This window comes from Pseudopodoces humilis, chromosome 17 (assembly GCF_049639895.1).
Source record: "Pseudopodoces humilis isolate 2021_Gansu_Grassland_sample_001 chromosome 17, ASM4963989v1, whole genome shotgun sequence".
NCBI lineage: Eukaryota > Metazoa > Chordata > Aves > Passeriformes > Paridae > Pseudopodoces > Pseudopodoces humilis.
The window spans coordinates 15184547-15209872 of NC_142216.1; the positions used below are offsets into that span (position 1 = coordinate 15184547).

A 25326-nucleotide genomic window follows, 5' to 3' on the forward strand; every position below is an offset into this window, starting at 1 on the left:
CATTCTGGGTGGAGTGCTGAGCTCTCTGGTCTGTCTGGAGGCCCCACAGGACATGCAATGAATGTTTGGGGTGGCCTGTGACCCAGCTGGGTCAGCTCCAGGGCAATGGGCATCCGGGGGGGTTGGAGCAGAAGCAGCCCAGGCTGTGGGTGGGCTTAGTCTGGCCTCCAGCATGGGCAGTACTGTGAGGGCTTGGGAGTTCTCTCACAGCTCTGGGCATTCATAGAATGATTTGGGTTGGAAGAGACATTAAAAATCATCTAGTTCCAAGCAGATCAGTTAGTTCCAACCTATCCATTTCAGTAGGGTCAGGTCACCGTAACAGATCCCTCTCCTGTTTAGCGAGTGCAGCTGGGACTTTTGGGTACCTGTTCATGTCACTGAGCAGGAACAGGGGAGTGGGTTCTGAGCTGGATGGAACCATGGGTTCCACCTCAGGGACTGTGCTCCTGTGGCCACACCACACTGTCAGTGAGTCCCCCACACGGGGATAGCCAGAGACACAGATTTCCAGTGGAGGAGCTGAAGAAAGGACCTGTTTTGTGGGTGGGTCAGTGCTGCACGGCACCACAGCGCCAGCAGGGTTGGACCCAACACATCTCCACTCTGTTGAAGTCACTGAAATAGGTGCCAGGTCATAGCACATCCTGACCTCTCTTGGCACAACTGGAAACTTCCATGGCTCAGGTGAAGGGGGATCTCCTGACCTGCAGTTGGAGGAGGAGTGGGGTCCCCCCGGGAGATGTGTGGGTAGCATTCACTCACCTCAATGGGCCTCCACTCCTGAGCCCTGCAGGGAAGGTCAAATGTCCATGCCAGCTAGAAAAACACCCACCCATGGGTCTTTATGGGCATAAAGATCTTTACTGAGCCAGAGCATCTCTCATATGAGGAAAGGATGAGGGAGCTGGAACTGTCCAGCCTGGAGAGGAGAAGGCTCAGGGGGGGCTTTATCCATGTGTATAAACACCCAGTGGATGGCAGTGAAAAAGAGGGAGCTGGACTCTTCTCAGCAGTGCTCAGGACACGAGGCAATGGGCCTAAAATAGAGAATGAGGCAAAGGGCCCAAATTAAAAATTAATAAATCTGGTCCAAATACAAGAAGATAAATTTTTTGCTTTGAGAGGGACCAAACACTGGCAGAGGTTACCCAAAGAAGTTGTGGTACTGCCATCCCTGAAGATACTCAAACCCTGACTGGGCACTGGCCTGGGCAGCTGACTCTGGGTGAGCTGGTGGAGCAGGAAATGTGGAAGAAGTCTCTTCCAGCCTTAACCAGTCTGTGATTCTGTGTATGGTGCCTGTCACAGCTCCCCATTTGCCCTCCAAAGGGCCTGAGATTAATGCAGCCCACAACTTGTTATTTCTTATTTTATTTATAATATAAAAAATGTTCAAGTGTTAAACAGTCAAGAGTTCTGACATTCAGACAATCCAGAGCAAACTTTGACAATCATCTTATGACAAATTAGCAGAGTTTTCTATCTGACCCCATCATGGGTGAGGAATAGAGGGTTTAGTTACTTTATTGCTAAAAGTTAAATGAAATAATACACTGTCAATTGTTGTATTATCTTCTCAGTCACAGCTTCACCATGCATCCAATCTACAGTATCTGAAATGCAAAGGACATGCAGAAGTAAAAATATAAAAAGAAAAAAGTCAGGCTACAATGTAAACAGGTTTGCTGCAGAGAACTGAGGAGAGGGGGGCACTTCCACGGGGGATGCTCTGCCGCCTGGACACGCAGGACTGTCTCTTTGCGCCACAGAGCCGATGGCCAGAGCTGCTCCGAGTTTGGGAACGCGACGTCCGTCATCGATGGCAGGACGTGACGGTAACAACTGTCTTTACAATACGTGGCACGGCCGTACGGGAGAATCCGCTCGCTGGGCTGCCCCACGCAGGGCCCTGCCCAGCCGAGCCAGGGGCCACAAGCGGAGCCCAAAGCGCTCGGGGTCCTACTGACCCTTGGGGCAGCGTGGCCGGCGACCGCCTGGCTCCGTGCCCAGGGTGACACGCGGCCGTCAGCGCCACGGGACCGCCTTGTGGGTGTCCCCCAGCACCCCGGCCAAGGGTGTCACCACAGCTCCGTGGCCCCACGCGCCACGGCCAACGCTCAGCCGAGGGGACGCCGCGGCCAGCATGGCGGTGGGGCGGCCACGTGGCCACGGGCGCCACGGCTGAACGGAGCCGCCCACCGCGGGACCACCGCGCAGGGCCAGCTGCCAGGGCTGGCTCAGCGACCCGGATTCAAAGGTACGTGCCAGGTGTGATCCACCATGGTCACAGGGGTGTCTGCCTGGCTTCACTACAAACCTGTGCCAACCCCACTCCAGACCCACCGGTGAGATGGCCAAAGGTTGAGAGCTATATTGTAAGGGCTGCTGCTGCTGCTGCGCGATTTCATTTTCTCTTCCTACCTGTGTGGCAAAAGAAACGTTATTTCTGCATTTCAGCACAGTGCTGTTGGGTTTCTTTTTCTCCTGATTTAAGCGGAAATACAAGTAGTTTACAGGGCGAGACAGATCCTCGTTAGACATGATAATGGAAATGCTCCCACTCATGTCCTTAATGTGTGTTTAAACAATACTTTAAAGAATAAGATCATTAATAGCAGGGTACGGGGCAAAGTGGCAAGGCTGTTTTCTTCCAACAGAAAAGCGCCCTTGTGACAGGTTGTCTCCCAAACAAAAATCTATGACCTTAAAAATGCTACTGAAACAGAATCCTCGGCATGAATCCCAGCACTAGCATACAGCAAAAGGCACCACGATAGTTTTGTTTTCTATTTTTAAGTAGTCAAAAATTGGCCCACTTTTTTTTTAACTTTATTGTTTGTTTTCTTTTCTTCTTTTTTTTTTTTTTTTACTTTTTTTTTCTCGGAAGCTGTAAATCAAGACATTACATATAAATAGAGATTCCCTATAAAAAAGTCATTGTCGTTAGCTATTATAAGACAACTTTGCTAAAATGAAAATAAAACATTTTTATTTGTTATATTTTTTGTTTTTCCCTCTTTTATATAAAATAAAAATATTTATTTTTTTTGTTTTCTTTTGTTTTGTTTTGTTTTTTTTTTGTTTTGTGTGGTTTTTTTGTCTCGCCTCGGCCTCCCTCCTCTCGGCCTCCTCCATGCGGGTCACGGCTGCGCGCGCAGGAGCGCGGGAGGCGCCTAGAGAGGCTCGGGGTCCGCTTTGGGCGCCACGTGGCCCAGGCTGCCGCGGCCGCCATCGCCGTGCGCGCTGTGCCCGCGGCACGAGTAGTGAGTCCGGCTGTCGCCCGGCCGGTGCAGCGGCGGCGACTCTGTGTGCGCCGCCTCATTGTTCTGAGTGCTTAGGAACGGGGTGCTCTCGGCCACCAGCTCCTCGTCAGACTCGCTGTAAGAGGCGCTGCTCAAGGAGAAGGAGTCCCGGACGGCTCTGGCTCTGTGAGGGATGTGCCCGTTCAGTTTGGATTTTTTCCACCGCCTGTTGCTGCTGGCTGTTTTCTTTGGCTGCTCTAGCGCTGTGACGTACTCCTGCGTCGTCTCGTACTCGTCGTCCTCTGTGATGCGGAAGGGGCTGGAGGGCAGGCTCCCCATGCTGTCGTTTAGGTAGGTCTTCCTTTGGTAGTAGCTGTCGTACCTCTGCGTGTCCTGGAAGGGGAGCTGGTAGCGCCGCAGGAGGGGCTGCTGCTCCTCCACGCGGAAGCTGATGGGGGCCGCCGGCGGCAGGGACACGGCGTGCGCCGAGTTGGGGGAGGTGATCTCGAAGGTGGGCACCTGCGTGGTCATCGAGTAGTGGAAGTCAACAGGCGACAGGCGTGCTGGTGTGGTCAGGGCCGACACGTACCTGGAAAAGCAACACCTCTGTTTGGACACGGAACGAGCCCGAAAACCACCGGCTGAGCCCGCGCTTCGCTGAACACCAGGGACCCGTGAGGCCTCCGGTGAACCTGCTCGTGGAGGTTCTCCTGGGGAATCAGGTGGAGGGACCTTGCACTGCTGCACCAAGGGAGGGTGAGCTGCTGGCTTCAATGGGCAGCATGTGCTGAGCATCCCCCAAACTGCTTCTCCCAAGGGACTCGGTGCACAGTTCTCACTCTGCATTGCTGCAAACCCTGCAGCATCTCCCAGCAAGCTGAGTCACGGCTTCACTGCCTCTCATCTGCCTGACAGCTGCTTTCTGTTCCCTCTGGAGATGCCAGGCGTGTCTCTGAGGAAGGTCCTTGGAATTCCCTCTCCCTCCTCAGGCCTCAGATGGGGAAAACCCTGGGCATTGCTTTCTCTGACTTAGCAAAAGTCTCGTGTCTCAAAAAGCCATCTACCACTTTCACCAGCTCTAGTGACAACATCAGTGTGGTCACTCAGGTCTGGTCTAGCCCCTCTCCAAACATCCCTTTCTTCAGCACCACCTCTTTCTAAGGAGCAGATCTTATTTCCTCTTCATATTGCCAGAGGTGTCTCTGCCCAGGCTCTCTTACTCATCCAGGGCCTTTTTACCCATGTGTTTTGTGGTGTATGAGATCTCCATAGGAGCTGGGTCAGTCTGCCTGAATGGACCAGGGGCAGGAATGAGAGCAGGAGATGCTGCCTTTCTCCTCTGCCCCATGGAATATTTCCACTGCCTCAAAGGGTAACTGCCCAAGAGGGGCCACATGGCCACCAAGAGTCACTCATGGCTACCAGCAAAGGGCTGGATCAAGGGTGGAGATGTGCTCCATGAGGAACCAGACTGGGAAGAGGACGAGTGTTACTGCTGCTGCTGGTGTCTGAGCTCTGCAGTTGTGTTCCTTGAAGGCTGGGTCACGCCAAGTCCTGTCCCAAGGCTGTGTCCACATGCAGCACCCTGTCACCTGGCCATCCAGGACTGTGCTGAGAACAGACACCTTTTCCCCAAGCACCTGAAGGCCAGACCCTGCTTGGCAGCCCACCAAGCTGCCCAGTGTGTTCTCCCAGCCAGTTTTTCTCTACCAGTTACTGACTGCAGCCAGGCATAATCCGCTCCTGTCACCCCTGTGCTCCAAACCTCCATTGCCATCAGGCTGCAGAACTGGCTGCTGTCCCGACCAGAGGGGCCTCCTGGGGAATTGGCTTCCTCTGGTAGAACCAGAGCTGGAGTTTCCCCAATTCTACCATGGCACCGCTGCTCTAGGGCTGGCAAAAGCAAACATTTTTGGGTTTGGCACAGAGGCATGGCTTGCCTCTGCTGTGCTGTGGTGGCAACATGCAGTGGGGTCTGACCTCTCGCTGTGGGGCGAGTCCCGCAGGGAATCCACCGAGTCGCGGTACTGCGTCGTGGGTCTCCGCTGGTCCTCGATGCAGAAGGTGGCCCCGCGGCGAGCCCGTGCCTCCACGCACGCAGGGCTGTTGCATTTACTGGTTCCCACTGAGGACAGCATTATCCCAGACTGGGAATCTGAAGTCAGGCTCTCTGTTCGCTCCAAGCTCCAGGTGTGGCTTTCATGTCTGTGGAGCAAAGCCCATGTGGACAGTGAGCAAAGAATCCCCACCCAGCTCTTCTCCAAAGACACAGGCACTGCTCACACTCAGCTCTGCAGCTCTGCAGCTCTGCAGCTCTGCAGCTCTGCAGCTCCGCAGCTCCGCAGCTCTGCACTGGTGTCCCCCTTCTCTGTCCCTCTCTCTCATTAGCGTATATCTGGCCAGGGATGCCCAGATTCCCAACCCTACCTTTGATTTGCCTTTCTTTGCTCCTTCTTGAAGATGCCTTTAGAGGACAAAGAAAGTAAACCAGTGCAATAGGAGGTATTTATCCCACCACAGAATAAATGGGAGCAGGATGGGACAGCCTCTGGAGGAAGGCCAGGGCAATTCTGCTTTGTGCTTGCAAAGTGCTCTGGGTGTGGAAAAACACCTTGGCTATGCCAAAGCAAGTCAGCCAAGTTCCTTCAAATGTGCCACCTGCACTGCCAAGTGACAGCCCCTTTGGAACTGCTACCAGAGAGGAGCCAGGAGAAGCCACTCAAAATTAGCAGAGCACAGTCTACTCAAGATTTTGGCAGCAAAACACTTTCAAGGCGCTAGACAAAGACCATGATGTGCTGAGCAGCCAGAGCCCCACTGCCCCCAGTCTTGGTGCAAGGGGGACATCCCACAAAGACTCACCAGGGATGCCAAGGCCACCTGCACATTGGGGTCCCAGCAGTGCCTTGGCCACCATGCTGACCCCCACCATTGCAGAAATACGTGATCCATGACAGCAACCCCCCTGAACTCCCAAAACGCATCAGATGAAGCTGTGTGGGTGGAGGATTTTGGATGGGGGTTTACAGAGGAGAGCAGCCCTCATTAAGATTTCCCAAGAACTTGTTAATTATTGATGGCTCCAGGCACATGCTCATTTATAACTTCAAACAGCATCCTCATTAGAGGTGCTGATGGAGTAAAATGGAGCCTGATTATGCCAGTAGTTTGCCTCTGGCATGACTTCAAGAAGCACCTGCTTGCTGCACTTGACTCAGGAAAATGAGGTGGCAGGTAGCCAGGACCAGAGGCTACCCAAGGTAGGTTCCTCCCTACAGCTGTCATGAGCTAATGCTGCCCTCCAGACACACCTTTTCGTCTTCAGAAGGTGCCCAGGGATGGCCCAAGCCTTTGAAGTGAGCATGGAAGGCCAGCAAGGTGCGACTCTGCAGGCACAGGAGCCTCTGTGTACTTGGCTCAAGCTTGCGCACACCTAGCCAGGGCTGGGCTGAAGAGTACGAATGCAAAAAAACCTGGAAAACACATAGTCTAGCTCATGAGCAGTGGGATTTCCCTGGGAAAAAAGAATCATTCCCAGCTGGTCAAGTAATTCCTGGCTCCCTCTCCACTTGCTGGAGGTATAGTCAGATGAATCTGGGGAGGAATTCACCTGAAAATCCAAGTTCAACATCTGAAGTTGATCTTGCCTGTTGTAATTGAGAGTACTTGCTCAACCCTGAGGAATGCCTGGACCCTAAGGAAACCTGCCTGGAGCCATCTGTGAGCTTTAGCTGAAAGAATTCCTGCATTCCTGGATGAATGGAGAGAACCCCATCAGGCCAATGAAGGACATGAGCCAGACACATATCAAAGGCAAGTGATCTCCAAGGAAAACCCCCGGTCACTTACTGGAAGAAACACAAGAGCTATCTAAGAGGAACTGGAACTCCCAAACTCAAAACAGCACAGGACTTTCTTTAGAGCATTTGAGGGACTTTTCTGGACATCAGAAAAATAGGGAAGTCCATCTTTAACTTAAATGTTCTCAAAAACCTTGAGAAGATTCAGGTTCCAAGCCATGATGTTCTTCCCCCAATGGTTATTTTGAAACGAAAACAAAAAATAATGTCTCATCCTTTGTCACAAAGCATTATTGGTACTTTCCTGCTAGACCAAGTTTTCCAAAAAGTTTCAGAATGACTTCCAGTGAAAGAGGTGCCACCACCCGAGGTGCAGGTAGATAAATTTCACAGGAGCATTTTCTTTCTGGTCAAAACCTGTGACTTCCAAGTCAGACCTTGACTCTAAGGAACCGATCAAAACATTTGGTGATATTTTGTGTACTTTGTCTCCCACAAGGCAAATACATTCTAAATGTGAAACACATAACCAGTGTGTGCTTAATGAAGTATTTCAGATGTCCAGCGTGGCTGCAAACACAACCTGCAAAACCTTTCACACGTCCTCCCATCTGGGACTGCAAAGCATGGAAGCACAGGTTCATTTCCTCCTGCTTTCCAGCTGTGTCAGTGCTGCAGGATCCTGCTGGCACCTCCCTGCAGGTCAAGGAGCACACTGTTCCATACCTCTCACCAGGCAGCTGTGCCTGCCAAGTCCTGCAGTGTAGACATGGCCTGTGTGTCACTACAGAGCCAAAGATCAAGTGAAAACAGAAAGGGAGCTGAAAGGAAAATCTTAGAATCTCACAGCATCCTACAGCAAATAGCAGGAGGAAGGTTCAGAGAAAAGAGTATACATCACCTCTGGCTGGACGTTGGAGTGGCTGTGGAGCAGTGATGAGATGGGGAGCAGGAGTGACTTCCTGAAAAGGTTGTCTCTGTTTCCCTTCGGATCACGTGCTCGGTGGCAGAAACATTCTTAGAAATATACTGCAAAATAGGAAGGATCACACAGATCAGTCACCAGTCTGTGAATGCTGCCAAAGAAAAATTTAACTGGCCTGATTATTTCTGGCAAAATCGGGTGAGGACTGAGTGAACCCAGAAGTTCTGCAGCCCACAGGAAGGGACAAGGAGGGTGGAGGCTTTTCTCTGGCCCTTCACTTTGAACACTGGGAAAGGGCTGTGGCACAGGGATTGCAGAAGAGTTTGGAGAGCCAAGGGATTCCCCAGAGGACAGTGGTGCCATGTGTAGCTACTGAGCAGAGACACATCTCTGCCCACAGCTGGTTACACCCGACCGAGTGCCAGCAAAAAGAGAACAAGGTGAAATCTCTCAGAGCTGTGAGTCCTACAGAAACACCAGATGTTACACAAATATTTATGCTGGAATATTCCTTCATCTAACAACCAGCCCTGCTTCTCACAGGGGCACTATGCTCTCTGAGAGAGTCACTACTATGTGGGGGGGGGGCTGTGGTTCTTAGAATTCCCTTTCCCCCCTTTTTGCATGGTTAGGATTCAACCTGGCTAAATTTTAATATCCTAAGGCTGACCCAACAGAGCTTGCAGCTGATTCACTGGACTCATTTCTAGCAGTATTTCTTGTTTGGCTCTGTCTCCCCCTTACCTTTTTCTGACCCTGTTCAAGGCCTTGGTCCAGCAAGGCACTGAAACCCCTTGACGGCCCTATGGAGTTCACGGGGTTTGATGGGAATCTTGCACGACTGAAGTCACAAGAGTGGCTGAGAGACCTGAGCCCTGAGCCCTCTGCATCCTGTCCTAAAGAGACTTAAGATTGTTCTCATTTGTGTGGCAGTGGTATCCCACCAGGATTTGCCACCTTGCCCAGGACAGAACCCTTGGCATGGGAAGGTGGGCTGGTGGACAGCTGACCACATCACCATGACGTGTTTCACCATGGTGGCTCCGGTCACTGCCACAGTGATCCCATTTGTCATCCCACAAAGTGGGACTTGACAGGATAGCATAAAAAACAGGAAACATTGGGAACATCTCCCTTAGTGGAAATCAGGGTCACACTTGATTAATCAAAACAAGCCTATCCCAAAAGCCCGAATCTCATCCTGTACTTCAAAGCAAAATCACATTTCCCTTCAGATGTTGGTTTTGGAAATGTTTCTACTCAGAATCTTTCCTTTTGCTCAAGTTTGTTTGCTCTTTGCTCGTCACGGCCAGGCACAGAGGTGTGCAAGGATACACATCCACGACAAACCCCTGGCAGAAAACAGCCCCTCAGCAGCATGCAGGGAGATGGAGGCAAAGGGTCTTACATCAGCCATTTGGATTTCCTCAGGATCCAAACGTGGATGGCTTGGCCCGTTCGCAAGGCTCCGGTTTTGATGAGCAGGACACATGTTCTGCCGCAAGTGGTTATGCATTTGTTTTCTTTGTTTCCTTTAGAACAGAAGAAATCTATTAGGAACACTTCTGTCACGGGGCTCTCTGCTCCCAGAGATGAAAGAGAAGGCAAGTCTTGGACATGTGAATGTTCCAATGGCATTTGGAGGAAGTTGCAAACAACAAGAAACAAGGCACTCAACACTTAACACCTCCTACTACATTTCCAAACAAAAGGTCAACTTCTCTTCTCATGGACAATTTGGGAAGCTGGGTCCAGGGTCCAGCACAATGTAGCAGAGCCAGCTGGCAGTGGAGGAGAAAAGCGGGGAGAAGGAAAAGGGGAAGCGAGTCCTGACTTGGCCTTGGTGACAGAGCACTTGACCTGTCCTGCCTGAAGGACAAAGTGGCAAAGTCTACCTATGCCCATGGACATCTACTCCACAAGACCTACTGAGTTACAGGGGCACTCTGAACTGAGGTGCAGGCTGAATAGGGAGAAAAGTGCTGCCCAGGCAGAGAAGGCTGACCACAAAAGAGGTTCCCAAGTCACCTGTTCCATTAGGATTGCTCTGGAAGTCCCTGCAAGGTACCTAGCTGAGCCCACAGCTCCAGCACAATGGCCCAGTGTGCTTCTGTTGGCAGAAGCTGAGCTGCTGGCTTGGGGGCCAGCTTTTCCCTGTAACACAGCACCACCTGGCTGGGCAAAATGATGCTGTTCCAGGGGACAAGCAAACGGTGCCAGGAAAGCGTCTTATTCAGACACAGTCTGGTAGACAGCTTCACTGGCCACCTGCACGAGACCTTCCTGGGAGTACCACAGCACATCATCTCCTAAAAACAGCATCTGGGTGAAAAGCATGGAAATGTGGAACATGAACACTGCCACTCACTAACCTGTGGCCAGTTCTTGCCTGCCAGCCCCCCATACTCACTTGGTTTTACAGTAAGCTACCACACAGACGATGCCCACCACAAGCAAGGCAACACAGATTCCCGTGATGGTTAAAACCCTCTTCTGGTAGAGCTCCTCTGCTTCTGCAAATGGAGAGAAAGGAAGTAGTTACCAATGGGCTCTGGCAGCAGGGCTGTGTCTGGCTGCACAGGAACCAGCACTGCGTGGGGGTGAGACGGAGGGCAGAGCTCAGACAGACCTCCTGCCAATCCACTGCCCATCTAATGGCTGCCCCAGACCTGAGCCCAACCTTCCTCACCCCTCAAAAGACTCTTTTTGTCTCCCTGCTCCTTTATCCTCTCTGTCTTGGTAGCTCACCCCTTCTGCACTCACATTTCTCACCTTCCCTTCTTTTCCCACAGTGACTAATCTCAAAAAGCCCCATGACTCTCTTCTCCCTTCCAGCAGATTCCCCCCTTTCCAGTGCCTGGATCACCTAGCAGAGAAGCCCTGGATCATGCCCCACTCCCCACGAGCACTCACCCTGTGATCCCTGATCACAGGCTCTGCTCTGCCCGGCTCAGGATGGCTCTGCCTTGCAGCAGCTGCATGTCCTGGAGCAGGGTGGTGTTGGGAGGACCACCGAGCAACAGGCCCCAAAGCATGTAGGTGCTGAAAGGGACATCCTGGAACAGTCAAAAAGCAGCATGAGGATGGAAAAGTGATAGTGTGTCAGGCAAAGAAAAGGGAGTGGAGTGATTAAAGTACAGGAATCAGTTATGGATTTTTAATGAATCCCTAGGAGGCAATTCACACCATTGCATCAGAGGCACACACAAAATGTAAGCAGCTTGCTGCTGCCTCCCTCAAATACCACCAAGTGTCACGGGCTAACTTTCAAACTAGAAGAGCCTTGCATCAAAACCCAGACCATGCTGGAAGTGAGGTGAATCATTCCCATCAACCAAAGCTCCCAGGAAATGCTTGGATCTCGTTTGCACTGCACCTAGGCAGCAACACCATGGCAAGGACACCTCTTCCTCCATGGCTACACCAGGGCAGATGTGACATCCAGCAGCCTCTGCCGAGAGCAGAAGAGGCAATTTGATTCTCCAGCTGGATGACTTGAGAGAAGGATTCAGTGCAGAGCTGCCATGAGTGTTTCAGTTCAGCAGCTGTGAACAAAGTCCTCATGCCCTCACACTACATGTTAAAGTTATTGGGGTTTGTGCCCTCTTTAATATTCATTGATTTTTTTTTTGCCATCTAGATTAGGCAATAAAAGTCATGCCATGGTTGATGTGCTCAGTGTGTTTCACCACAGCACTCAAAATACCTTGAAGAGACCATGTGATAGCCCCTGTGCCACCAAACACTCAAATACAAAACCAGAAGAGAAGCAGGTCCCAGAAATCCCTGGGACTAGACTTCAGCAAAAAAAAAAAAAAGTGAGTGGGAAGCAATGAAACATTGCAGACAACTGGATATTTAGAATAATTTCATGCCATTCTAGGTTGAAAAAAGTATTTTTGGAGGAAAAAAAATGGTTACCTCTTTCTAACTCTCAAAATAGGAATGAAGAAAGGTTTGGTAAATGAGGGCTGGCAAGAAAGACAACCCTGGCATGAAGATGAAAAATACAATAAACAAAGTTTTCTGGTGTTTTTGGGTTTTTTTTCCGTACAAAGAACCAGATGGAGTTGGAATGGGGGAAGAACTCACTTTGGGATGAAACTCCTCCTTCAATGACATGTTTCTTTTGCATGGGTGCCTTATTCCAGGCATCAGCAACCATGGCAGACACATTTTTCTTGCTCTTGCACATCTTTGGGACCTGGACTGAAGTTGTACAGTTCTCTCCTTCAGACAGGAGTTTCAGAGATGTTATACAAATTAGGAAAACCAGCTAGGATCACATCCTGGTTATGGATGGCACTGGGCAAGAATTTTGCTACTACCCAGCAAAAACTACTTTAAAAAAAAAAAAGGCTGGGAGGGAGGTCAGTTTTTGGCATGGACTCATTCATCAAGCCAATTTTTATAAAAATTTTTCAATAGCAATGCTTTTGCTACAAAGACTTTTCTTCCCTAAGCATAAATCATTCCCTTTGAATCACGGAGGAGGAAGAAAGAGCAAAGACATCAAAACTATGGGGGTTCTTTTTGTTTGCTTTTTTTGTTGTTGTTTGTTTGGTGTTTTTTTGTTTGTTTATTTGGCTTTTTTTTTTACCTATAACAGGACAAAATTCTTTGGCCAAGGCTCAAATCCCAGCCTTTGTTCTGGTGATCATGTCAGTGTGGGATCCTGACTCCTGTGTGTCTGCCTGTCCTGAACATTCACCTGAATCTCACAGGGAATGCTTCAGTTCATCAGAAATGCAGATTTGGCCTCTCTGTCTCGAGCTGACAGCTCTGCTACATGAAGCAGTGAAGTGTGAGGCTGTGCATCACTGCTGCAAACTAAAAACTGAATGATCTGCTGATAGTAATTTAGCTTGGCTCCCAACATCTCATTAAAGCTGATGCTCAATCTTCACGTTGCACAAAACCACCTCAACAACAACGGAAAGGAAATAAAGAGAACGCACACTGCGACTTTGTATTTGAGCGGGAAAGATCCCAGAGCAGGACTGGTCCATTTGTGTCTCTAGGCTCTACAAACACCACGTCTTCATCAGCAGCATCATCACTTTGACAGCAGCAAACACTATGAACAAACCATGTGGTGCCACACAATGCCGACACAGCCACAGTCCAGCCATGGTGTCACAGCAACGCATGACAGGGACAGACAAATGACAGAGGAGAGACAACTGCAGACTGGGAACAGGATGTGTGCGGTTCTGTGATGACATTGAGAATGGATGAGGAAAAGGACAAAAGGTCAACAAAAAAGGGATGTCAAAAATCCTCAATTTTAAAGTTTGTTCAAGTGTATTAGCATTAGCAGCACCACTTTCTCTGAAGCACCCTGACTATAAAATTCACACGTTTCCTGCACCAGGGGGATGCACGCCAGTCCTGGGGGATCAGGCATGCAAAAACTAGAGGAGATACATTTCCTGAGTTAGTGAATGTCCCTCCACCTCAGGAGGGACCTCAGAAGGAAATTTAGGATCCACAACTGAAAGATTGGTGTCCCCATACCTCTAGCAAAGGGAACTGAAGAATTTTCATGTGAAGATCTGCTCTGGCTGACACAGTGTTTTTAAGTGGTCAATCATAGAATCATCACAGAATTCTTGAATGGTTTGGGTTGGAAGGGACCTTAAAACTCAACTTGTTCCAACCCTGCTGCCATGGGCAGGGGCACCTTCCACTATCCCAGGCTGCTCAATCTCTCTGCTCCCTCCTGACCAGCCCTCCCTGCTCTTGCCTTGTACACTCCAAGGAAAACTTGCCTCAAGGATTTGATTTCCCAGCTGCTTATTCAAGGGAATAATATATTGAGATATATATATATATATATTTGATATATATCTAAAACCAGACTGAGGAGAATAGAAAGAAAATCATATGATTACGTGCAGCTGGGCAGGAGCAGGTAAATGCCCAAAGGGATATTTTTAAAAGCATTTAACTTACTGCAGTGTTTTCCCAGGCTTGCCACTGGGGTGCTCAGCTTTACACCCTCCACTCTCATGGGAAACTACTGACTTCCCTGGGACGGTTTCCTAGACTAACTTGACTCTTGCCATCTTTCTTGGAACAATTTCAACCTGCCCAAGAACCAAAACAAGCTGCTAAATTTTGGGAGGAGGAATGGAAAAGCTCATCCTGACCCTTTGCAGGATCTGGTGGAGGTTAGTGTGTCTGGGATGGCAGCTTCTATAACAGCCCTGATAATTCTAGAACTTGTCTTCCCATTCCTGGAATTCCTGCCTGTTCCCAAACAGTGCCTGCTGGCAACCTTTTGGATGGACATGAGACTCCAGGTTTTCAGTTAAATACACAAAAGCATGTTGAATGGAGATGTATGGCAATTGCAACATCCCAGTCATGCCACACACACCACGCTGCTGCTTGGAACAAAGAAAAAAGTGCTGCTAAAAATACACCTGCATTTTCGTAGGTTTGCATTTAGAATTTTTGATTTGCTTTGTTTTGCTTTTGGTTGTTGTTTTGTTGTTGTTTTCAATCCAAACATCTATCTTGGTGCCAGGGAAGAGAACAGAACAGCTGATTTTTTAATCATCCCATTAAAGCCATAAATATAATGTTGGAAGCTCTTAATGGCTTCTGATTAATAAATGAATGGTTGTTCCATACCCTTTAATTCAAATCCAAGATGCTCTGCCAATGCAGAAAGAAGACAAGGAAGAGAAAGAGAAAAAGAAAAACAGGTCTGTCAGAGAACTCTAAAATACAAACACACACACTGTGCAGTTACAGCAGGTTAGCTCTTGGTAGGCTCAGCAGCACTCACACAGAGACACTGTACACTTCAGAGCATTTCAAACCCCCACCACAACTCACATGTTATGCAAAGAAAGACCCGAACAAATTGCAGTGGAAGTTAATTATGAATTCTTTCAGTTAATTATGAATTCTTTTGAGATGAGCCATGTTTGTTAGTACCTGATATGGAATTCATTGTTTAGGCAGGGTAAAAAAAAAAAAAAATTAAAAAAAAAATAGGAAAGGTACACTTATTCTGAAACAACTCCTGACAGGTCAAAACACATAGAGACTGCATGAGCCTGGTAAAAACCATTCATTCCCTTTCCACAGGGCAAATCTGCCCTGGCTGGTCTCCCACGCCCTGGTGTGCCCAGGGGCTGTGCTCTGGAGAGGAGCGCTGGGCACAGGGCTGTGAGGGTTCCTGCTGGGGCTTGGGGCACTGTCAGCACCATCAGCACTGGCCCAGGGACACAGCAGTCCCAACCCAGGGGTACAGCAGTCCCAACCCAGGGACACAGCAGTCCCAACCCAGGGACACAGCAGTCCCAACCCAGGGGTACAGCAGCCCTGGCAGCACAAGCCCCCCATGCCCCTGCCCTGCCAGCCCTGCCCCGGGCAGCCACGAGCTGCCACGACCCACGGACGCTGCGAGGGATGAGGTGCCCGGGCAAGGCAATGGATCTAAAAGTGCAAATCGCACTGAAAGCTTGCCTCGAGCCTGGGGCCCTCCAAACTGCACTCCTGCTGTGGCTCTGTGTTGTTTTAGTGTGCTGCAAAAAGCCCAAATCGGAGCGTGTGCTTTCAGATTCATATTCAGCACAAGTAAGATTGCAGTTCATCTTGCAGAGACAGTGCTAAGCACAGGAGTTCACCCAATGAATCAACAGTGTATCCTGAATTTTAGCAATTTTCCTGGTACAGACCTCACCTAAAGACAGCTTTTCTTACATAAACATCAAAGTTCTCCATACTTACCACCATACACAAAAGTGAGCTCTGCTGCTCCCAATCACCATACACACAAGATTATTTGCAGCTTGGAGATGTCCAGATTTATTTACTATATTTTCCATAGGAACTGCTTTTTGCTGCACAGAAATACTGGATTTCTTTTGCAGTGCTGTTCAAAATTTAGGCGGTGGGGGGGAATTAGCACTAATTGTTAGGGAACATGTAAACACGTGTTCTAAAGCAGGTTCTTCTCTTCAAACCAATGCTGATGTTTGGGGGGGCTTTTGTAGGGAGAAGTCAGGGTTCTTTAAGATTTTGTATAATTTAAAGACCACAAAACCTGGTTGCTCTCTGCTTTATATCTCACATTTGTGTGACAGGAATGGCAAGCTCTACAGAGCATTTCACAGTCATTTTGTACACGTGGCAGTGACATGGACATAACGTGGTGGGCAGCAGAGAGCTGGACAGAATATATTCATCCTAAACCACTTGGTTATCATACCCAGCCCTGACCTAATCCTAAATCTTCCTACCATTGCACACACCCGTTTTCCCTGACACTGACAAACGCATGTAGAGATACCTCAAATTTCATCCATGAATCTTAAGCTGTTGGTCCATCTGCACACACACATTTCTCCCCGTTCCAGGATCTTCTGCAACATCTGCAGCTACAAATGGATGCAATTCAAAGCCTTTCATGATTTTCTGCAAACTCAGAAATGCCTGTGAGAGCAGAGGCCGTGGGTAGGACCTGAGGAGCTTGAGCCTTCCCACCGTCCCTCTCATGTCAGAACTATTTCTTTTGGCCTCAGGGAGCAGATACAGCCAGCTGGCTGGGAAACCTGTGCCAGTGTCTCATTACCATCACAGGGAAGAATTCCTTGCTAATATCCAATCTAAACCTGCTCTCTGTCAGTTTGAAGCCATTCCCCCTTGTTCTGTCACTCCAAGCCCGCTGAATCTCCATATTTCTTGTCCTCTCCAGCTTCAACTGGACAAACTCCATTGGAAGCAATTTATCCAGAGGCTACCATGCAAATAAACTAGAGTGAGACAGCCCTGAGATGGCAGATGTAGGCTGAGGAAATGGGCACAGCATTTCTCTCATAACCTTCATCATCATCATCATCATCATCATCATCATCATCCTTCTGTCTGCCCTCCACACATCCTCCCTGGTCAGGGTGAGGGGCTACAGCTGAGCACCCTGAACTGCTGTGGTACTCCCCAGGCTACCTGAACTGGGGACACCAAGGTCACAAACTCAGGTTTTTTTTAGAAAATCTCATTCCAAATGTTCCTCCTGAATCTTTCTGAAAATGCATTTTCTCAGCATCAGGCAGAAAGACAAAATCCTGCATTTACTTTGTCTGCAGTGACTTTGTGACTATGATGTATTGTAGTTATTTTAAAAGATGAACAGACAAAAACATTTAAAGTAAAGTATTCCTGTAGGAGTAACACCTCAAGCAAGATGACTCTCACTGAACTGTAGATTTATAGGGTGATTAAAAAGGATAAAAGCCTTAGCAAAGAGCTGTGAAAACTGTGGCTGTGCTCACTAAGTCTTCAGATTGCCCAAGAACGTCGATAAGATGTTTAGTTACTGCACATTATTCCCTTGAAATACAGTCTCTGGGACACAGAGCATGCTCCAAGGCAAGAAACAAAGTGGAGAACTGACATCTGAGGACCAGCAAGATAATAAATTGATGATAATTTCCTTGCTAATCAATTGTATTGACAAGAATAGCACTTGCAGGACTCTGATTCAGGTTTTTCCAGGGCTTACAGGGAGCAGTGCAAGACAAGGGGTCACGACGGGGACAGAGGACACTGTGCCTGTGTTAAGAGCTGGGTGACACGTGGGAAGTGTTCTTTCCAAGAACAGACAGTCTGTAAATGTTCCACAAACTCCACAGCCATTCACCTTCTCCAGTACTGCAGCAATAAAATTAATTTGGTTGGTGTCAAGAGTCCAAACACACAACAGAGTATTCAAAATCTGCTGTGGATGAGGGTGCAATGAACTTTAGGAGAGCCCAAGGGGAACCTGTGCTGTGTCCTGGGAGAGGGATAACCCTGTAATTACCCAGCCACACCAAAGCACATCCATCATCCTGCAATTCAGTGGTCAGCAGTTACCATCTCACTGAATGGAAGCTGCAGAATGACTGAGGAATTTAAAATGCTGCTAAATATTGGTTGGGGGGGGTCAGATGAGTGAGAGGGGGAGGAGGAAGCAGAAATTTAGGTAAAAAAACCAATCACTTATAATTTTTGTATTGCAGTCACAGCAGGTAGGAAGCCACTGCTGAATAAGTGAGGTGAACAGAGGAGCTAAAATTCAGATCTAGAGCTCCCCAGAAGAGTTTGAAGTGGTACATTTGTCCCTCTGCTCATGAGGACACTTCAGCTCAGCACGAAGAGCCAGGTTCCAGAGGCCATCCATCAGAAGGGTCACTTCTACCTGTCAGGGTGGTGACCAACACACCCCTGGGCACAGCCTGGGGGGACAGGGACCATCCTCCAGAAAATGAAGAGCCCACACTGCTCCAGGATGGCTTGGCCAGCAGCACTGCAGCCAGTTCCTGTGCTCCAGTGGGAACAGGCTGAAGGCAAAGCTGCTCTCCCAAGGAATACCTGAAAATCCTGCTCTGTGTTTCCAAGCAGACCAGTAGGAAGGCTCCAACTGCAAATTAAACTTCAATTTGTAAAGAAACCAAGAATTAAATACGGGGCACAAAAGGAGAATATGCTAGATGACATTGCATATGAATGTCAGCTCTGTTCTAGGGTGTTTACAGGCAGGCTACAGCCTGCAATTTTAATTGGATCACAAAGTAGAAAATGAAAATGTTTCACTAACCAAGATGAATGGTATGACATTTGTCCTCCAGATTGGTGATGATTATTTGTGGAGATGAATAAACAGCAAAGTTAAGATGAAGTTTCAGTTTCCACAGGCAAGAAGGAAGCATAAATATAAAACTCTATCCCAATTTTCTAAATTGTTCCATAAATCACAAGTGGAAAGAATCCAAATGTGCAGACTTTAGGAAACATAAATGTTCCTGTTGACCACGTTTTAACTTTCAGGATCTCCGCTGCACCAGGACTGAAATAGCTGCCAAGATGTTTTACAAAACCTTTACAACCAGCCAGCCCAAAGCCTGGCAAATTATTAGTAAACTTCCAGGAAGATTTCACAAAGACCTGAAAAGTTTCTTGTAGAAGAGAGAAAACAGAGGTGGATCTTGGTCTGGTGTAGAATGAGCAACTATGAAATACAGGTACCAGCAGAGCTTTGAAAAAAGAGTTTCTTAGAAGGAAGGATGATTTTGGACACGGTTCTGTCTTCTGGGGAGAGCTGCAAAGCTGTAGCTGTGCCCGTGGAGCTGGACCAGGAGGCAGCTCTGCACTGGGTGAGCCTCCAGCACCCAGCAGAAGCTCTCAGAAAAAAATCCTGACCCTTTTGGATATTGCTGCGCTCTTCAGCCAGCAGAGAGGAAAATCTGCCTGCAGAGGGTAAATGGTGCCATTGCTGTGGATTCATTCTGGCTGTGGAGCAAGGATTGGATGTGTTTTATTCTCAGTGCTGCAGGGACAGAGACACCTGTGGCTCTGCAGGTACCTGTGCCACAGCAGCACCTGACAGCTACTGAAACATGACTTTGTCCGTGGAGACATAGGGTCATGAGGACCTTGATGTGAAAAACGTTTTAATAAGGGGATTTAATGACTCATCAGCCATGGAATTAACTCCCTCTGTAGTCATCTGCCAGGGCATTCCTCATACAGCTATTGCAGACAATCACTGTCCCCTCTGTTCACTGCCATTAATTCTCTGTGGTTTGAATTTCAACTGATTTAAATGTTGCTTTAATGTCCCTCTCTAAGGTTTTCTTCTCACAGGTTAGTTAAAGCCCAAACAAAATGGTCTCCTAACCATGATCCATCAGCCTTACATGTGAACAAAGCTGGGACAGACTGGGGGTTCTCTGAGCTACCCCACTAATACAATTCCTAGTGAGTTTCTCTGCATCAGTCTGGTAGAAAATGGCAACAGTGTGAGAGTGACATGGAAAAAAGAAAAGATCTTTAACGTTTTCTCTTCTTTTTCAAGCAGTGATGTCTCTATCCAGAGGGGCTGGCAGTAGGCACCTGCTCATATGGTTGGAACAGCAACATAAACACCACATGTGAGAAAACCTATCTAAATACATCTAATTTTCATCTTAATGACTGCAGTGGTCTAGCAGGTGTTTTGGGCAATCAGAGAAAAATAAACCCCCAGAGCTACCTGTCAAAAAGACAAAGCCAGCCTGAACTCCTGGAGAACATGGGGAGTTTTACCTGAGTAAAATGTGAATAAGGGTTTAAACCAGAGAGGTAGGAAGCTGCTCCCAAAAGGAGGACACACAACATCTGGCACAATGTTGGGATGCTGCACCATCTCCATCTGTGGCCCAAATTCAGCAAAAAAACACCTTCAGTTTAGCTCACTCTGCAGAGACTCTCGCTCAGCCCTGGGGTATACCTACTAAAAGTCATTGTCATATTTAATATTCATATTAAAGAATCAGGAGGATCCAAACTAGGCCTGAAAACCTGAAATACCCCAAATACATTTAAAACAACACCAATATAGGTGTCCTTATTTAAGTATCTGTCAAAAGCTGGCAGTGTTCTCAAAACATGAATCAGGACAGAGCTATTTTATTTCCAGTGGAAATGCCTGAACCCCATTTAATCCGTATCAGCTTCTGACCTGCCAGAACCCATATGGGATGAAGCACTGAGTGAATTATGGAACATCAGCAACTTCTACTGTGGCCTAATTATTGATCAAAGTAGAAGGTAAGCATTTGCAGGGTCCACACTTGAGTGAAATGTTTTTCCCACTCAGAAAAACAGCAAGTTCAGTGCAAGTTTTTCTTCAGTGCTGCTGCTATCTATATTACCCAACTGTGACCTGAAAGTGAAAACAGCTATAAACACGCATGAATCATCTTCTTATATGAATTTTATCCAAGTTCAGACAGGTAGCCTGGATTGTTAAGCTGGTTTTACCTTACTGTGCTGTGGTTAAAGCAGACTTGAGGTAAGGAAATGTACATGTGTCAGTTTTAAAGCTGGCATTGTTTCTCTAACACGTGAATAAAATTAAAACAAATCTCAGTCCCATAAAAAACTGGATTCTGCAAGCTGGGGAAGAAAACCACAAGCTGTTTATTCCTGCCATTAATGCTTTCAAAAGGCATTTCCCTGACATAAAACTCATTTTCACCCCTGTTTTGTTTTTGCAACGTGGCAGCAATAATGTTTAAGCCTGTTGGACACCACCTCATGAATCATGCTAAATATCAGCTTCATGGGGTGAGCATCCCTCTGCTGGCTGCAGCTAGGGCCCTGACACCCAGGAGGGAAGGAAACCCTTTAGCATCAGGTGAAAGATCACAACAGAACATTCTGGGTTGTCATTTTAAAAAGAACTTGCTTGGGTATTGGAGTCTGAGAGGATAAATCAATGGAGGTTTCAACTTCGGAAGCCAATTTGGAACAAAAAGCAATGCAGAAACACTGAGCTGTCCCAAGGGCCCCACAAAACCCATTTGCATCTTGTCTGTATGCTCCATGCAAGGGAGCCTAATTCCAGCACTTGCCAGCTATTAGCACGTGCTAATGAGACTCCTGCAATTGCCAGTCCAGGATGAGGACGGCAGGATTCCTCACAGAGCAGTGGGAGAGGGGTTCTGGCAATCAAGGAGCCATCCTGAAGAGGCGTTTCTCCTCTGGTACCACTAATTAAAGCCTCTTCCTTGGCTCTTTTTAAAAAGCCTCTTCTCAAACCCACCATTTGTGGCGGGTCCAAGCAGCCAGGCTGGAGGCAGGATGGGTTTTGGGGACAGCCACAGAAGGGTCACAGGTTTCCTGCATCTCCTTTCAGCTCAGTCCTTACCCAGACCAGGATCCCACTGATGCTCAGACACTGAACAGGGACCCAGAAAAGTTACCCACCATGACCACAATCAGCTAGATGTGTCTGTAAGTGAGACCTGTAGGAACTGGAAATTGGGAAGCACCAAGTGCAAAGGCATTAGGGTATGTACACCCACCAATGCATTAAATGATCTGTCACTGCAGTTAGGCTCAATCCCATTTGCAAGGCTGTCCTAGGAGAGACAGGAACACCTCTGTGCCCAGGAGGGACATAGTCTGATGCCCATTTGGCAGGTTTATCCTGGATCCTGCCTGGCAGTGAGGCTGGGAAGCCCTGAGCCACCAGTGTGACCTCTGTGCCACAGACTGTAAAGTGATTTCATTACAGTCACACCCTCGCTGTGACTTCCTCCTCTGGTTCAAGGAGATTCATACCCCCCCTCACAGGAGGAGTGGGAAGATGCCCAAATCCTGTCCTGGACAGCACAGGGGAAATACCCAATCCTGCCCTGCACATAACAGGGAAAATACCCAAATCCTGTCCTGCACATAACAGGGAAATGCTCAAATCCTGTCCTGCACAGCACAGTCCATTTTGGGACAGCAATGCTGGCAGGCCCAGCTCCACACACAGCACAGGCTCATCTCACACAGCACACCCAGCACATAAACTTGGGCCTTGTTGGCATTTTGCCTGAAAAGAGCAAGCAGCATTCAGTTCAATCAGAAATAAAAGCAGAGCCCATTCTAACAAATGGGGAGTAACGAGCCCCGGTTCTCCTCTTGGACGCGACCACAGCTCCTCTTAGGACCGAGCAGAGCTGGGAGCGAACAGGAAAGGAAGAGGGCTCTTGGAGAACAGAAGAACCTGCTTTAAGGACATGACACAGACCTACAACAACAAGGAGAGAGAGAAGTAGAAAGAGACATACTGGAGAAGCTGACCATTGCGAAATGCTGACACCGGTCTCCTGTGAATTCGATCGGACACCTACCGGAAGAGAGAAAACCAGAAAGAGAGAAACAAGATAGCAAAATGACACCCAAACAGGCTGAACTGAGGCCCCTTCTGATCCCTTCCAGGGCTCCTATCTCCTGCTTTCAGCCTTCACCCTTACCTGCAGCCCTAAGCCCTACCCAAAGCTGACACCAAGAGCCGTCCCTGACTAGAGCACTCTACATCCACCGCTGTGCCCGGGAGGTTTTAAGTAGTGTGGTGCATTTTTTGTCTTCAAACATACTTTGCTTAGGATCTGGCATGTACAATCGCAAAGGCAGTTTCTCCAAACATCTCTGTCCGAAGAATCCATTTGGACATCTGGAGGGGAAAAGGGGAGAAATCACAGAACATGTCTGGTACAGTTCTTGAGGCTAAGGTCAGAAATAAAAAGTGCATTGCGATGAATGGAAAAAATAAAGGTTTTACATGTGTATTTACTCTTTGCTTTAACCAGGCACCTGCAACATCAACGTTCCAGCTCTGGTTTAGGTCTGGGTCTTCAAGCAGGCAGCCAAACCCCTCCTGCTCTGTCCTGCTCTGCCTGCCTCCTTCCTTCTCACCTGCTAGAAGCTGGCAGGAAGACTGAGATGGGCTGGATGCTACTTTCAGAGGCTGCGTGGAGCTGCTCTGTAGGCTGGCAAGAGGCACCAAAAGCAGTGAGCGGCTGCTCAGGCGACAGCGAGCATTGGGTGTGGAAAGCACCATCCATTATGAGCCCAGAAGTACCCACAGGGTGGTTAGAGAGAAAGCACGAGCAGAGTCTCTGTGTTAACAGAGAGGAAGGGACAGAGAAGAGAAGAAAGCTGAGCTGAAGAGGTCTCAGATGCTGTCCAAATGCAAGACTCTCTCAGGCTGTCCTGGCCTAGGTCACAGGATGGGCTGTGTCAGCTCATGGGCACCAGCTGCACATTCACGTGATGCTCGGGTGCCAGGGAAGGTGCCCTGCAGTCAAGGGCCACCTGGCATTGGCACCAGCCCATGAGTAGTTCCCCAGAGCACTCCCCAGATGGTTTGGGGAGCACAGGGACATGGGCAGGGGTGCAGCAGGAGCTGCAGGACCACCCAGGGTGAGCAGCACCTGCACACTCTGCTCTGCCACCCACTGCAGCAGCAGGTGAGCCTGGGAAGCGATGGGAGCCCAGCCTGGCTTGGTCAAACACTTGTCTCCCTCCCTCACTTCACATCTTTTCTTCTGGATACTCCTTGGATAGACCTGCACAGTATCCCTAGTTTTCTTGAAGCCCCAGCTCTCACCTCACTGTCCCACAACTCCCTACCTTCTCAACAGACCTCTCTTTCCTCTGAGCTTAAGAGGGCTTTCTTTTATAGCATTTTAACATCTGTTTCTTCAGCTTCTTGTGAGAGGAGCTGCAGTCTCTACACCTGGTACACGTCAGGCCTTCCTTGCTCTCAGATGCCACCCACAAGATCTCTCTGTCCCACAGTGCTCTGCAAGTGGAAGACAAGGAAGGGACTGAACGACACCTCAGTAAAACACTGATGAGTCAGAGGCCAAGTCTGATGTCAGTGGCTCAGCTCCTGGCCAGGCCACTGCAAAGGACAGCAAGAGGTTGGAGCAGCATCAGGTGTCTGCTCCCAGCCTGTGCATCTGGTGGGGTGGGGCAGGTCCAGGTCCAGGTCCAGGTCCAGGTCCAGGTCCAGGTCCAGGTCCAGGTCCAGGTCCAGGTCCAGGTCCAGGTCCAGGTCCAGGTCCAGGCTCCATGCAGAAAACCTTGATTTTTGGTGGTTGTGCTTCATCATGGACATACACTGACCTGGCTTTGGCACTTGGTCTCTTGCTGGATTTCACTGCAGTTTGGGTAGGCCCGAGCTGAGCAAAAAAAACCTACTGCACCCTCAGTGCCCATGACCAGATGTTGGTCAGCATCTGGGTTTTTGGGACCTGTGCTCACACCTCTAAGTGGGAGTATGCTGGGCTATTTGTGCACCCCAAACTACTCATGGAGGACTTTAGGGCATGGCTCTGCATGAGGATGCACTGAGCCCTCCAGTCATACACTTCAGTTTCTCAGTATCCAAGTCACTGCTGAAACTGAAAATTGAACTCCCTGGTCAGGCAAATATCTTGGAAAAATTGGTGCTTTTTTATCTCATTATTGGACATTCATTGGACATGGGGTTCATCTTGGGGCACAGGGAAGGGAGATGGACCAGCCATACTGGGTCAGCTCCCAGGGAAAGCTCAGCCCAAGGGTGACCATCAGACATGGGGCCTGTTGACCTTCCCTGCCATGAAGCACAGGAAGCTGGTGCCGGGAAGGGAAGAAAACGCCCCATTGTCAATGAAAAAGCACAAACCTGAGGCGCTGGGTGGCACAGACTCACAAAGACAGCCCCAGGGAACCAGGACCAAAGGAACCCTTCAGAGATTGCACTGGGGTTTGAGCAAGGAATCCAAAAGAGAAGGTGTCTTCCCAATCCTCTTTGAAGTTTATTCATCACCTCTGGTAGAGTCGGGAACTTATTCAGAGTCTTCAAGGGAATCCAGTTTTGCTTGCAACTTGCTGGGATCTGAGATTTCCTGGATGTTGTGAGCACACAAAGGGCCTCAAGGGTGCTGCTGAATGAAGCAATCATCCTACCCAGCCCAAAAAGGGGTGTTTTGTCAGAATGGAGCTAAAACTATCTCAGGTGCACATCTGCAAGAGGTCAGCCAAGGCTGGA

General features: G+C 48.7%; 1 protein-coding gene across 6 annotated transcripts in view; it reads right to left on the reverse strand.

Annotated features, from left to right (window-relative positions):
* Positions 1-1481: 1481 nt before the first annotated feature.
* Positions 1482-25326, reverse strand: part of NRG2 (neuregulin 2) — a 153166-nt gene continuing 129321 nt past the window's right edge. For 4 of the 6 annotated variants that reach the window (XM_088063529.1, XM_088063528.1, XM_088063527.1 and 1 more), the window contains 6 exons: positions 22883-22959; positions 10381-10483; positions 9379-9502; positions 7947-8074; positions 5226-5450; positions 1482-3834 (listed from right to left, as the gene is read on the reverse strand). In XM_088063529.1, coding sequence (XP_087919655.1) covers positions 3177-3834; positions 5226-5450; positions 7947-8074; positions 9379-9502; positions 10381-10483; positions 22883-22959 — 1315 coding nt within the window. In that variant the 3' untranslated portion in view covers positions 1482-3176. Of the gene's footprint in view, positions 3835-5225; positions 5451-7946; positions 8075-9378; positions 9503-10380; positions 10484-14609; positions 14634-22573; positions 22633-22882; positions 22960-25326 lie in introns of all 6 variants that reach the window. The other 2 variants (XM_088063531.1, XM_088063530.1) reach the window with 1 other exon arrangement.